This window comes from Solenopsis invicta, chromosome 6, assembly GCF_016802725.1.
Source record: "Solenopsis invicta isolate M01_SB chromosome 6, UNIL_Sinv_3.0, whole genome shotgun sequence".
In the NCBI taxonomy this organism is placed as follows: Eukaryota; Metazoa; Arthropoda; class Insecta; order Hymenoptera; family Formicidae; genus Solenopsis; species Solenopsis invicta.
The window spans coordinates 11,262,440-11,276,933 of record NC_052669.1 but is presented as its reverse complement, the minus strand read 5'-3'; the positions used below and the strand labels follow the sequence as shown (position 1 = coordinate 11,276,933).

Genomic DNA, 14,494 nt, shown 5'->3' with positions numbered 1-14,494 from the left:
CTGCAACAATATTGCATAATATTGTAAAACTTTGAAATGTATTGCGGAAATATTGTATGCTACCTAAAGAAATATTCCCATATAGCACATATAATATTACAGAATACTTCAACAATGTTGTAGCAATATTTACAATATTTCTACAATATTGTGAAATTATTCTGTGATGTATGAGTTATAACCACCAAGTTTACTAAATTTGGATTATCCCATACAATACAAACCATTAAAAGAAACACTGAGATGTAATATTGAATGTTAAAGTGCGAATGTTTTGCCAAAATTGGAGCTATCTTGATTTTCTTTTATTGACAGAGAAGTATATTAAGAAAAAAGTAAGCTGTGACCAAAAAGTAAGATTTCGTATTACTATACTCGTATAAAAATATGCAATTAAAGGTTCCTTGTATCATATTCTATTGTACTAGTTTTAAAAAAATGTTTCAGTAAAAGTCAAAAAAGAAATATTCGATTGTTCCTTGAAACAATAATACAATATCCAACAAAAACATAATTAATATGTGAAACTGTCAGAAATAGGCATGATACAACAAAAAATTAACAAAATTATACAACAAGGCGAAAAGAAATTATTGAAATGTGATGGCTAAAATAGGATAATAAGGCTATTGCTTGGATTTCATATAAATACAAATCTTTTACATTTTGAGTCTATCATGTTGTTTTTATTACTTTTAATCCTTTTTACTTCAGATCTGTCATTAGCAATCTTAAAAAAAAAACTTTGCTCAATTTTAATTAGATCTCTTTTTTTATATTTTTAATGCCATGTTTGATGCGCCATTATAAATTTTGACAATTTCCGAATTCTGATTCCATATTTGTAATTAGCGATTCCAAAAACTTTTATATCAAGTTTTAGGTACCTGGGTCTATTGGTACGCCATGTTAAATCCGTCATTTCAAATTTTAAAAATCTAATTCCATAATTGTAATCAACAACCTCAAAAACTTCTGAATATCAAGTTTCAAGAAATTTGTAAAGAAAAATGTATGCTTCAAAGGATTAAGCAACATTGTCTTCCCCCTACCTGTGGAAGCTGTCAACCATTCTCAGTTGACCACGAAGATCTTTCTTCGTAAGATGATCAAGCATTCTAGCATCAACAAGGCACTCCATGAAAGTGGATCGGTATTGAGGTAGCCCAAGGCTCGGTAACCAGACATTACCTATCCACTCGTGATTCATATCACCAAATGCTAATGTTGTGCGAGAAGTTTTCGGCGCTGACGGGCTTGTAAGCGACACCATCTCCTGAATGGCTAATCTCAGCTTCAATCGATGTAAAGGGTTGCTGTGACAGAAGTATAGAAAACAATTGTAGATACGATGTTGTAACGTTCTAATATACTGTAACCATTATGTTACAAATATAAAATGTAATATTTATTTCAATTCTTTTAAACATAATTTATTCAACATTTTTACAGCGTACCTTATACCAATTTCTCGCTGAATCTCGGTATCGCTAAGAGCACTCATGATAGCACCGCTTTTGACGTTTGCTCGACAAGCCGCAACATACCACGTTGGCATGCCCACCCAAAGCTCCAACCAGGCGACTACCGTTGGTCCGTTCCATAAAGCAAAAGGTGTTCCGGCTTTCATCGCTTCCGCTAAAAGCTCGTGCCGTGAGGAGTCCAACATGCTACCAAACATGCTTGGATTAAAATATTAAATATATATAGAAGATCACAGCAATTATAAATTATTTATCTTTGCATCTGAATCACAACATAATGTGATGTAGATATTATAATATTTATCTCATTATATTATCAATATTTAAACAATAACTGTGTGATACAAATCCTCAAATATAAGAACATCAGGTTGAAATCTAATATAAAATTCTAACTAAAAAAATTTTTTTAAAGAGAATTTATTCGACAGATAATGTAAAAATAATTTTAGCAAAAACTTTCTTATTAAATTATTGCTTAAAAAATTTTATTTGCTATATCTCTTCTATCCGTGAAGTTAAAGATTATATTAAATAGACATATGTTAAAAATATTTTCCATCGATATGTTTTAAGAAAGAACGAAAAAATAGACAGAGCGGTTTGAATTAAAAAGTGTGTGATCTGAAATATCGTTATTAACAGTCGTACGATGATCATTGGAAAGTTGAAATGTCTCGTGTTTTAAAGAGATAAGCCTGTGTGAATAGGTTTTTTCAATTTTTCGCAAACATAACCATTGGATTGCATTATAATATTACTCGTACCTGAAAAAATTATTGCTTTCTATGACTGATAAATATTATGCGCAATAATAACCGCGCGGTACTCTCATTAGCCTTTTGTTTATTTCTTATTGTTTTCTGTTACTATTAAGTGATGGTTATTAATCTCCATCATTCATATTATTATAGCCTAATATTTATACCTTGCAACGCTGTATTTAATTTATATTTTCATCATAATACCCTGCTTATAATTTAAGAAACTCTTTTAAGATAGAACCAATATAGCCTAGATCAATGAAGTGAGCACATATACTTCAATTCTCTGATAAAAAAATTTTACTAAAACGTTTAAAAATTGTTGAAAATGGTATTTCAGCAAAATTGCTAAAAATTTGTTAAAATTTTGCTGTAATTTTACTACAATAATTTTTGAAAATTTTTCAGCAAAATAGTAAAAAGTCACTAAAATTGAACTGACTTTTCTGCGTAAAGTTCGAAAATTTCTCTAAAAATTAGTTAAAACTTTTTTGAAAATTTATTAAAATTTCTTTGGCATCTTTGCTAAAAATGATTTTATTTTTTGTTAAATGTTTACTAAAAATTCTGCAAAATTTCTAACTCTAATTCTTAAAATTAACTAAACTTTTTGCAAAAATTCCTCTGAAAATTTAATATTTCTTATTATAAATAATATTGAAATTTCTCTGATATTTTTACTGAAAAGTTTTTAATTAAATTGTTAAATAGTTGCTAAAACTTTGCTATTTTGTTAAATTAAATTAAAATTTTATTGAAAATTGTTTTGCAAATTACATTTCTTTAATTATATTTTTTGAAGAAATATTGAAATTTCTCTAAATTTTGTTAAAAAATGTTACAAAATATTACTAAAATACACAAATGAAAAGTCGCAAAAGTTGTTTAACTATGAACAATATGTGACATTGCCATTAAATAGAACCTTCTCTTTTTTGAAACAAGATAATTTCATCAAAAAATTTCTTGAAAGCAAGTTTCCAAAATTGGACTCTAAAATGAAAGAAACCAAAATAATTTTAATAGTTTTATTAAAATTACTTTGAATTTGAAACAAATTTAAATTTTTATGACTATTTTTATAATAAAATTGTGCTGAAATTTCATTGAAATTTTATTGAAAAATGTTTCAAAACGTAGACAAATTTCAGAAAATTTTTAATGATGTTCCAATTAATTTTTCGACAAACCTTTTTCATCATAGTTATAATGTTTTTTCGTTACTTTCATTACTCCAGACTATAAATTTTAAACTACCTACTGTGGAGTTTTCACAGTAAAAATGGTTTATTAGAAGAATAAAATACAAGTTGTCAGGACAGAAGCCTCTCTGCGTAAGTTGCGGATAAAGACTGAGGATCCACGGGTTCGCACTTAGGCCCGTGGCTCGCTCGGAAAAGGGTTTCTGGTCGCAAAAAATCTCGGACTGCTCGGAGCCAGTCTTCGGAGTTTTCCACGACCGTTTTCTCTTTTATTGCTATCAAATGCTCTCTCATTGCTATCACATTGCGCACTTGATAATGCAAAAGATGCCTCGCTTGGCAACAACGGAAAATATATATAAGCCTACACTACTAAACTGCAATTTATAAGCCATAGTTTTAAGAAGAAAAAGTTTAGATGAATCAACTATTTATTTAATAGATTGTTGACAAAAATAGTTCTTTGTATTCTGTCAATATGTTAATAAACTTACAAACTTATAAACGTAACATTAGAACATTTTATTGTTTTTTTTTTACTAACATTTTTTGTGAAAAATAGACAAACATAAAATAAAGTGATATTGAGTATGTACATGTGTATTCAATATGAGCTAAGTGATATTTTTTTCTAAAAAATCTTTATTGTACCAATGTAAATATTTGAAAATGTCTAATATTTCAAAATTAGGTAATGAAACAGGAAATGCGAGTCAAACACGATAGTTAGTGCGTCAATAATAAAGTGTCGATTTAGTACATCGATAGCGCAAATACGTAAATAAACATTGGACGCAAATACTTAAATAAGTTTCAACTTTCTTTAAAATCGTTCTCAACAAAAATTTTTTTAATTCAAATAGCGCCGATTCTGTACAACGGCGAGAGCGAAAAAATGGCAAATCATGTGGTTATCTCCATAAAAAGCAATGTCCCACAAGAGACATGTTGGTAAACCAGATGGACATGAGAATCAGGCAGTAGGCTGTGATGAACCGTGGAATTAACAAAGTCATAAAATTAAAAATAAATTAAAAAAAGAAATAATTAAAAGAAAATGTTAAACAACTCACTAGCACTGCCACCTTTAACAAAGACTTTGCGATATGGCAGCGCTAATGAGTTGTTTGACATTTGTATTTTTTTTAATTCTTTCTTTATATTAAATTATTTAGACATATTTACACTTCATTATTGACACACTAACTACCGCGTTTAACTCGCATTTCCTCTGTTTCATAACTTAATTTTAATATGGCTGAGTCTGTTTTGAATTTTGTTTTTTTAATATTTTAAAATAATGTTTAGGAATAATTTTTATTTCTGGTCATCAGTTTTTAATTTTGAACTCAGCAAAAAATTAGAAAAAAATTTAATAAAAAATTAATAACATTCGTGAAAATAACAAAATGTTGTAATTTTTATATACAGTCTGTTTGACAAGAGCGTACGGTTCCGTATTTTATTACTAGATGACGCAGATGTTAAGTTCGGTTTTTTTAATTCTCTGAACAGTTCAGAAGAATGCTTTGCGGTTATTTGGCTTGTTTTGTTTATAACAGAGCAAAATAAACACAATGAGTGTTGTGTATGCAAGTCGTTTTAAAGTAGTGCTTCTTTGCGTAAACATACAAAAGGACCGAAAATGTAATATACAGCTGCTGGCCGCTACATGAAAAAGTCAGAGGGATTTGTTAGAAAGTGGGTGAAACGATATAACGAAACAAAAAAATGTTAATGATCTGCCGGAACGTGGCACTCGGCGCTAAACGACGAAAAAGAATGATAAAACTAGCATCAAGATATTTCAGAAAAATCCTGTATGTTCGTTACAACGAGCAAAGAATCTTTTATTGAAAGAGGGTGTAAAAGTGAGCCTTTATACTATTAGACAACAATTGCTTGATTCCGGATACGGTTGGCGGTCCACAAAGTTAAAGCCTTTTTTGAGCGAAAAACACGTCAAAAAGCGGCTAGAGTGGGCAAAGGCACTACAATGGATTGGGTGTGTGTGAAGCTGGCACATCATTTGGTGGAAAATCACTAAACATTGACAGTTCTGAGTTTATTTTCAATAGTTCTACAGTTCCTGATAGATAAAACAAATAGTTCTGGCCTTTAAAGCGAAAAAAACGCATAGGACAAAGTGAGGTGCCAGGTTCACGCAGCACCTCAGTTTGTCCTACGACATTTTCCAGACCGAATTCTTGTAGGATTTTAAAAGATCTATAGTTCTAGATGAGTTCTAGAAAGAGTTCCAGCGTTTAACATAGTTTTTTTATTTTTTTTAATTCTTTTTTATAAAACATTTATGTTATAATATTATATAATAGAGTTCCGTGTACAAAAAAATATTTTTCCTACAGTTCTCAACATATTAAAGCGCGTTCCAAAGAGTTCCGGGCGATTCCGATATTAGTTAATTAACAAAAAATTAATAACTCCCGAAAAAGTCGATTTTCCGCACATATAGGTGAGGTGCTGGACCTTTTCGAAGAGTTCTGTGTACGAAAAAATATTTTTCCTACAGTTCTCAACATATTGAAGCGCGTTCCGAAGAGTTCCGGTCGATTGCATAATTTATTAGTTAATAATAAATTGTTAACTCCCGCCAAACACGTATTTTGTCATATATGGGTGAGACGCTGGTCTTTATTCGAGAGTTCCGTGTACAAAAAAATATTTTTCCAATAGTTCTTAACGTAACAAAGCGCCTTCCGAAGAGTTCCGGTCGATTGCATAATTTATTAGTTAATAATAAATTGTTAACTCCCGCCAAACACGTATTTTGTCATATATGGGTGAGACGCTGGTCTTTATTCGAGAGTTCCGTGTACAAAAAAATATTTTTCCAATAGTTCTTAACGTAACAAAGCGCCTTCCGAAGAGTTCCGGTCGATTGCATAATTTATTAGTTAATAATAAATTGTTAACTCCCGCCAAACACGTATTTTATCATATATTGGTGAGACGCTGGTCTTTATTCGAGAGTTCCGTGTACAAAAAAATATTTTTCCAATAGTTCTTAACGTAACAAAGCGCCTTCCGAAGAGTTCCGGTCGATTGCATAATTTATTAGTTAATAATAAATTGTGAACTCCCGCCAAACACGTATTTTGTCATATATGGGTGAGACGCTGGTCTTTATTCGAGAGATCCGTGTACAAAAAAATATTTTTCCAATAGTTCTTAACGTAACAAAGCGCCTTCCGAAGAGTTCCGGTCGATTGCATAATTTATTAGTTAATAATAAATTGTTAACTCCCGCCAAACACGTATTTTGTCATATATGGGTGAGACGCTAGTCTTTATTCGAGAGTTCCGTGTACAAAAAAATATTTTTCCAATCGTTCTTAACGTAACAAAGCGCCTTCCGAAGAGTTCCGGTCGATTGCATAATTTATTAGTTAATAATAAATTGGTAACTTCCGCCAAACCCATATTTTGTCATATATGGGTGAGACGCTGGTCTTTATTCGAGAGATCCGTGTACAAAAAAATATTTTTCCAATAGTTCTTAACGTAACAAAGCGCCTTCCGAAGAGTTCCGGTCGATTGCATAATTTATTAGTTAATAATAAATTGTTAACTCCCGCCAAACACGTATTTTGTCATATATGGGTGAGACGCTAGTCTTTATTCGAGAGTTCCGTGTACAAAAAAATATTTTTCCAATCGTTCTTAACGTAACAAAACGCCTTCCGAAGAGTTCCGGTCGATTGCATAATTTATTAGTTAATAATAAATTGGTAACTCCCGCCAAACCCATATTTTGTCATATATGGGTGAGACGCTGGTCTTTATTCGAGAGTTCCGTGTACAAAAAAATATTTTTCCAATAGTTCTTAACGTAACAAAGCGCCTTCCGAAGAGTTCCGGTCGATTGCATAATTTATTATTAACTAATAAATATTATTAACTAATAAATTATGCAATCGACCGGAACTCTTCGGAAGGCGCTTTGTTACGTTAAGAACTATTGGAAAAATATTTTTTTGTACACGGAACTCTCGAATAAAGACCAGCGTCTCGCCCATATATGACAAAATACGTGTTTGGCGGGAGTTAACAATTTATTATTAACTAATAAATTATGCAATCGCCCGGAACTCTTCGGAACGCGCTTTAATATGTTGAGAACTGTAGGAAAAATATTTTTTCGTGCACAGAACTCTTCGAAAAAGTCCAGCACCTCACCTATATGTGCGGAAAATCGACTTTTTCGGGAGTTATTAATTTTTTGTTAATTAACTAATATCGGAATCGCCCGGAACTCTTCGGAACGCGCTTCAGTATGTTGAGAACTGTAGGAAAAATATTTTTTCGTACACAGAACTCTTCGAAAAAGTCCAGCACCTCACCTACCTGTATATGTGCGGAAAATCGGCTTTTTCGGGAGTTATTAATTTTTTGTTAATTAACTAATATCGGAATCGCCCGGAACTCTTCGGAACGCGCTTCAGTATGTTGAGAACTGTAGGAAAAATATTTTTTCGTGCACAGAACTCTTCGAAAAAGTCCAGCACCTCACCTATATGTGCGGAAAATCGACTTTTTCGGGAGTTATTAATTTTTTGTTAATTAACTAATATCGGAATCGCCCGGAACTCTTCGGAACGCGCTTCAGTATGTTGAGAACTGTAGGAAAAATATTTTTTCGTACACAGAACTCTTCGAAAAAGTCCAGCACCTCACCTACCTGTATATGTGCGGAAAATCGGCTTTTTCGGGAGTTATTAATTTTTTGTTAATTAACTAATATCGGAATCGCCCGGAACTCTTTGGAACGCGTTTTAGTATGTTGAGAACTGTAGGAAAAATATATTTTCGTACACGGAACTCTATTATATAGTATTATAACATAAATGTTTTAAAATAATTTAAAAAAAAAAAATAAATTAACTATGTTAAACGCTGGAACTCTTTCTAGAACTCATCTAGAACTATAGATCTTTTAAAATCCTACAAGAATTCGGTCTGGAAAATGTCGTAGGACAAACTGAGGTGCTGCGTGAACCTGGCACCTCACTTTGTCCTATGCGTTTTTTTCGCTTTAAAGGCCAGAACTATTTGTTTTATCTATCAGGAACTGTAGAACTATTGAAAATAAACTCAGAACTGTCAATGTTTAGTGATTTTCCACCAAATGATGTGCCAGCTTCACACACCCATGGATTGGTCTTCCCAGTTACCTGATGCCAATCCTATCGAAAATGTGTGGGCAATAATGAAGATCAAACTAAAAAAAAGAGGGTTTTTAATTTAAAGCAGCTTCATGTACAGGAAATTTAGAGATCTCTTCCTGAGAAAATGGCTGAAAATCTCGTGAAAGGCATGCCTCGAAGTTGCAAGGTCATAACAGTAGATAACAAAGGAGATTGGACAATTTACTAAGTAAACGCATTTCAATTTATTGAATGCATTAATAGATCCAAATTAAATTTTTAACAAATCTTTTTTTTTTTTTTATAAGGAAAAACAACCTATATGTTCTTGTCAAACAAACTATAAATGTAATTTTATATAGATACCTCTTCTTTTTTCTGCGATCAAAATCACTTTTACTTCCAAGAGTACCAGCTACGCACACACTGTCACCGTAATCTGGATCGGCGGGTGTACTTGCGCCTCCCATGCCTGGTATATCCCCCGGCATTGGCGTATCTTTTCCTTTAATCTATGTAAAGTAATAAAAAGACAAAGGTTATTACAGACAAAACGCTTTATTAACCATTCTGGTCAAATTTCTCTCTCTTTTTTTTTAATAAATTTTATATTCAAGTACACGCAGAAATTTATGAGAATTTGTAGTAAATTTTTCTAAAAACAATGTTCTAATAAAATAAATATACATTAAATAAGTTTGAAGTTTTCTAGATATTCTCGCTGAATTTTTAGGCTTCAAAATTAAAACAATTTAGATGTGAATTTAAGATTAATTTGATTATTTATTTCTTTTTTCTTTTTTATTCATGCAATCACAAAAAATTAATAGCTATTTATTTAAAATATTAGATATTAAATACTGAACAAAAATAAATAATTTTCAAAATCTGCATAAAATTTTATACAACATAAAAATGTCAGTCTTTTATTTTTAAGAAATATAGTTAAAAAAGAGTGTCAGTAAAAAAAAATAAACATGAAGAAAGCGTCAACAGAGTCAAATTAAAGAAAATTAAAGATATATTATTAAAAAAACTGCTCTTATAAAAAAAATACAATTAGGTGTTGACGGTCCATTTCAAAATAACTTTCAAATTGAATACTATCCCTCAATTTAGAGATTTATTTGGAAGTTAACACTCAATTTGAGTGCCATTTCGGACCGCCAATGTTTAGTTGAATGTAATTTTTTTTTTAATAAAAGTAATCTAATAATTTTAATACAGTGTGTTGAAAAAAAGGGTTACATATTTTGACAGCAGGTAGTATTGATCAAAACAAGAAAAAAAGGTCTTATTAACATGGGTCCTAAAACTAATATCTTCAAAGGTACAAGCTATTTTGTTATTTGAACTCTTTGTCATATTTTTATTAGTCGTATCATCTTCAAATCGCGCATTCTAACTTTATTTCTCTTTCCTGATATTTACGTTTGGTTCGCAATAGATACTACAAGTCAAACGACATTGCATGGGCCTTGATGAATGCGTGATTCTCTAAGACGTAGGGCTGAAGAGTGCGTGAGAGTGAATGGTAATCACATAGAGCATCTTTTCTAACGCCGAGTCAGCATTAAAATTTTTTGATTTTGTAAAAAAGGAGTTTTTATTTTGTTATCATACTTTCAGTTTTTTTACTTCAATATTTTTTATGGAAGATAAATGATTTAATATTTCATATTTCATATTAAAATAAAAATTGTTTCTTTATCTTTCTTTGTTTATTTTTTATTTTTCAAGACACCTAGAAAAAAGATATCCCCATTGTACCCTCCCATGTGAGAGTGGGGACTCTCCCTTACTCCTTTGTTCATTACATTCTAAAGATGACACGACTAATAAGAAAATGACGAAGAGTTCAAATAACAAAATAGCTTGTATCTTTAAAGATATTAGTTTTAGGACCCATATTAATAAGACCTTTTCTTCTTGTTTTGATCAATACTACCTGCTGTCAAAATATGTAACCCTTTTTTTTCAACACCCTGTATATGGACTATATGACAATCATTTCTATTTTACTAAATAACTTTGTTTATAATCAATATTTTATATTGTAATTGAGACGATTCTATTCGTTAAAGTGTTTTTTAACAGATTCTAAACTCAAAATAATAAAATATTTATTACATAGGACGTAATTTATAAAAATGTGACGCATTGCATAATCGATAGAAGAAAAAAAGTGGTGATAATATAGCTAGTCCAAAATTAATTTGTTAAAAATTAGTTTAGTTTAAAAAAAAAACATACATATTTTGTTACAAAATTATATATTTTTAATTTTACATCATTTAGAATTGTTTTAATTTCAAATTTTCCTGCATTGAAAGACTTGAGAGCCATCGATCATTAGAACTATCATTTTATCTATGTTTAACATTAAACAACATACATAAAATGATATCTTTAATGTTTCCAAACATCGCCATTTAAAGTAACAATCGATTTATCAAAGAAATATTTTGATGTAAAAATTTCGTTTAAAAAACTATAGTAACAAAATCTCATATTATTGTTTAATTCTGCATAATTCAAAGTGTGTACAACCAAATAAAAAATTTAATAACAAAAAAACACTCAAATGTACATACATTCATGTGATAATACGCTCAAGTTTAAAAACAATAAGGCAGTATGTGTAATTAAGTGCTAAAATGTACCTTGAAAAAGTTTAGAAGTGCTCAAAAGTAAAAATGTCTTATAATAATTGTTAGTTATTGTGTAATGGCATATTGGTGCCATTAAAAAATCACGGGCTACTAGTTAAATAATACCATAAACAATTGTTAGAATTCGTCACTTAATAACGAAAATAATGGGAGTAGCCATAATGTCCACAGTAGCCATAATACTCTCTTCTCCTATAATATACATTTTTATATGCGTCCAAAATAAAAACAAAATTTTTAAGTACAAACTTCGTTAAATTTTCCTAAAAGTTTTAAATTTTGTAGACTTTTTAAAATAGTAAACACCCCAAATACGAATTGTAATCCGTGTAATTGAATTGCTCGAAAACTTTTAAAAAAAAAATTATTAAGACATTCATTATCTTCCATATAACACAGAACATTTCAACAATACTACAGTAATATTTTACTCGTTATTGATCATTTCATAACGTTCGTAAATAAGCAAGCTTGTTCTTTGTTTTCATTATTATAGTAATACTGCACCATTTCTACAATATTATAGCAACATTGCAACATTTCAGTAACATTGTAATTTTTCGCAATTTTGCAAAAATGTTACAATGTAATGTATCATCCAAAGAAAGTATTCCAATTATAAAGTGAAATTTTTTGTAATCCCATATTATACGTGAAAATTTTTACATAAAAAGTATTTCTCTTCTGATAAAGTGGATTATTCATAAACAATGTATTAAATATTATTCTAACGGTTTTTCTCTTGTATTAAGAGGACTATTTACATCAAACGCAATGTTCTCTTACATGCGATACGAATAACACGAAAAACAGTCACTGCGTTCTGCCGTGTATTACCATTTGACACTGAGCACTTTGATTCTCATTTATACCAATCATATCAAGCGATTTGATATTGATATAATACTTACAAAAAGAGCTCTTGAGAAACAAGTTACTGATTTTAATAAAATTTTATGGATATGTAGTAGTATTCACTAACACCTTTACTGTAATCAAGCAGTTCGTTGCGGATATTAAGCATTTTCGAGAAAATGACGATTAAATATTCCAGCACCTTTACAGATCACCGTTACAGAAGGACGATTGTTGAGTCAGCGACGTAGCGTCCGGCGTTAGGAAAATCGTCATACTTACAACGGTCTCCGAATAAAACGGTTTTGTTATTGCTTTTTTTTTATAGTTTAGATCTTATAAAAAAACTAAAAGCTGTAACGGTACTATAGGTGTTGGAAATATTTAATCGTTATTTTCTCGAGAACACTTAATATTCACAACTAATTACTTTATTACAATAAAGGTGTGAGTGAATACTAAACACCCATAAAATTTTATTAAAATCGATGACTTGTTTATCAAGGGTTCCTTTTGTTAATATGCGTATCACATTGTTTAGTATAAATTAAATATAGAGTCGTATACAGGGTGTTAATTTGACAATTTAAAGCAATATTTTTAATAACATTCGGTATCATTTCACGAAAGCTTTATCCAGCTTTTAATATTTTTCTTAAGTTATAACAAAAAGAAGAAAGGAATATATTGTTCAAAAAAATGCAATTTTAAAATTTAAGTGTATGCCGTTTTGCAGAAAATAAAATTGTGAAAATTTTCCTTCCGTAATCAAAAAATGACAAATGTAAAGAAAAAAATAGCTAATTTTTTTAATTTCAGATAATTTGTCGAGATTAAATTGTAGTTATTATACAGATGCATTTATTCAGAGCGCCATTATTATTTATTTATTTTTATATTTATTCTAACTCTGCATTTTTAACTAGTTTTATTTAAAAATACATACTTAAAACAGGAACACATTGATTGGCCTATTTCTTTAAATAAAAATTTTATGTAATATCAAAAAATATCCTATTTCTTATTCGTTAGAGTCATAAAAGTCGCTCAAAGATGGACAAAATTTATTTTATCTATCTTCATCTAAAAAATTTAATGTTATTGAAAATTTCTGTAATTTACATTGTAAAACAAAAAATTAACTCTCTAAAATTTTAATATTAAAATATTATAATTATATTCTACGGAGCTAATACTTTATACTACATTAAGAATAATACGGAATTTTTCAAAGATACTTATTTTTTCTTAATGTTATTTATGACATTTGAAATTTCATTTATAATTTAATCAATACAAGTTGTGTTTTACGAAATAATGTACGTATAATGTCTTAGAAATATTTTATCAAATTTTTAAAAAATTTTTCATTTATTTTTAAAATTATCTCCAAAGTATTTGTACATAATTCAAGAAAATTTAAATTAAAAAAAAAACAAGTAATTTAAGTTTTTTTTAAATGTAATTTTTTTGTACGTATAACCATTTAAATCAGTTGAAATAATAATACATTTTGTTATAATTTATAAAATGTTAACTAATTTATGTTATAACAATTTGATTATTTTACAATATACAGGGTGGAGAAAAAGTACAAGAACGGCAAAATATCTCGAAAACTAAGCATTTTAGAAGTGTGTTAGATAAAAGTTGTAGGGTTTCAAAAGATCTATTTATTGATCTTATTAGTTTGACTATGGATGGCGTCGCCAAGGTCAGATCAAAATCACATTAACTTTTTTAAATGGGACACCCTATTTTTGATTCCTGAATTTAATAGCGGGTGTCAAGAACTTTCCAAAACGCTATAAATAAGTTTATTTTCGTTAAATACTTTCCGAGTTGTAAGGCTTGGTAGCTACTATAACTTTCAAGCGTCATAACTCGAAAAGTACTTAATAAAAAATAACTTCTTTATAGTGTTTTAAAAAGTTATAGAATGTTAGAGTATCGGTAGTTCCATAATTAAGAAGTATTGGTACTTCCCTAACATTCTACATTTTTTATTGCATTTTCTTGTAGTCAATTTCGAGAACTTTTCAAAACACTATAAAGAAGTTACTTTTCTTTAAATACTTTTCGAGTTATGAGGCTTCAAAGTTACAGTACATTGTAGTTTTTCAAACCCTACAGTTTTGAAACCCTACAACTTTTATCTGAAACTTTTCTAAAATGCTTAGTTTTCGAGATATTTCGCCATTCCGGTACCTTTTCTCCACCCTGTGTACTGATAAAAATGTTTATACCATAATTACATAAGATTTAAAATTATTTATTTTTCTTTCCTCACTAAAACATAATTCCCTGAAAGTATATCTTGCATAAGCTAATCCTAGACAAAAGTTTTTATAT

The 14,494-nt window shown here is 29.6% G+C and overlaps 1 protein-coding gene across 21 annotated transcripts in view; it reads right to left on the bottom strand.

Moving 5' to 3' along the window:
• Positions 1-14,494, bottom strand: part of LOC105199525 (liprin-alpha-1) — a 226,288-nt gene that overhangs the window by 37,830 nt on the left and 173,964 nt on the right. For all 21 annotated transcript variants that reach the window (XM_039450861.1, XM_026139120.2, XM_026139121.2 and 18 more), the window contains 3 exons: positions 8,982-9,127; positions 1,458-1,670; positions 1,053-1,316 (listed from right to left, as the gene is read on the bottom strand). In XM_039450861.1, the coding sequence (XP_039306795.1) occupies positions 1,053-1,316; positions 1,458-1,670; positions 8,982-9,127 (623 nt within the window). The remainder of the gene's footprint in view (positions 1-1,052; positions 1,317-1,457; positions 1,671-8,981; positions 9,128-14,494) is intronic.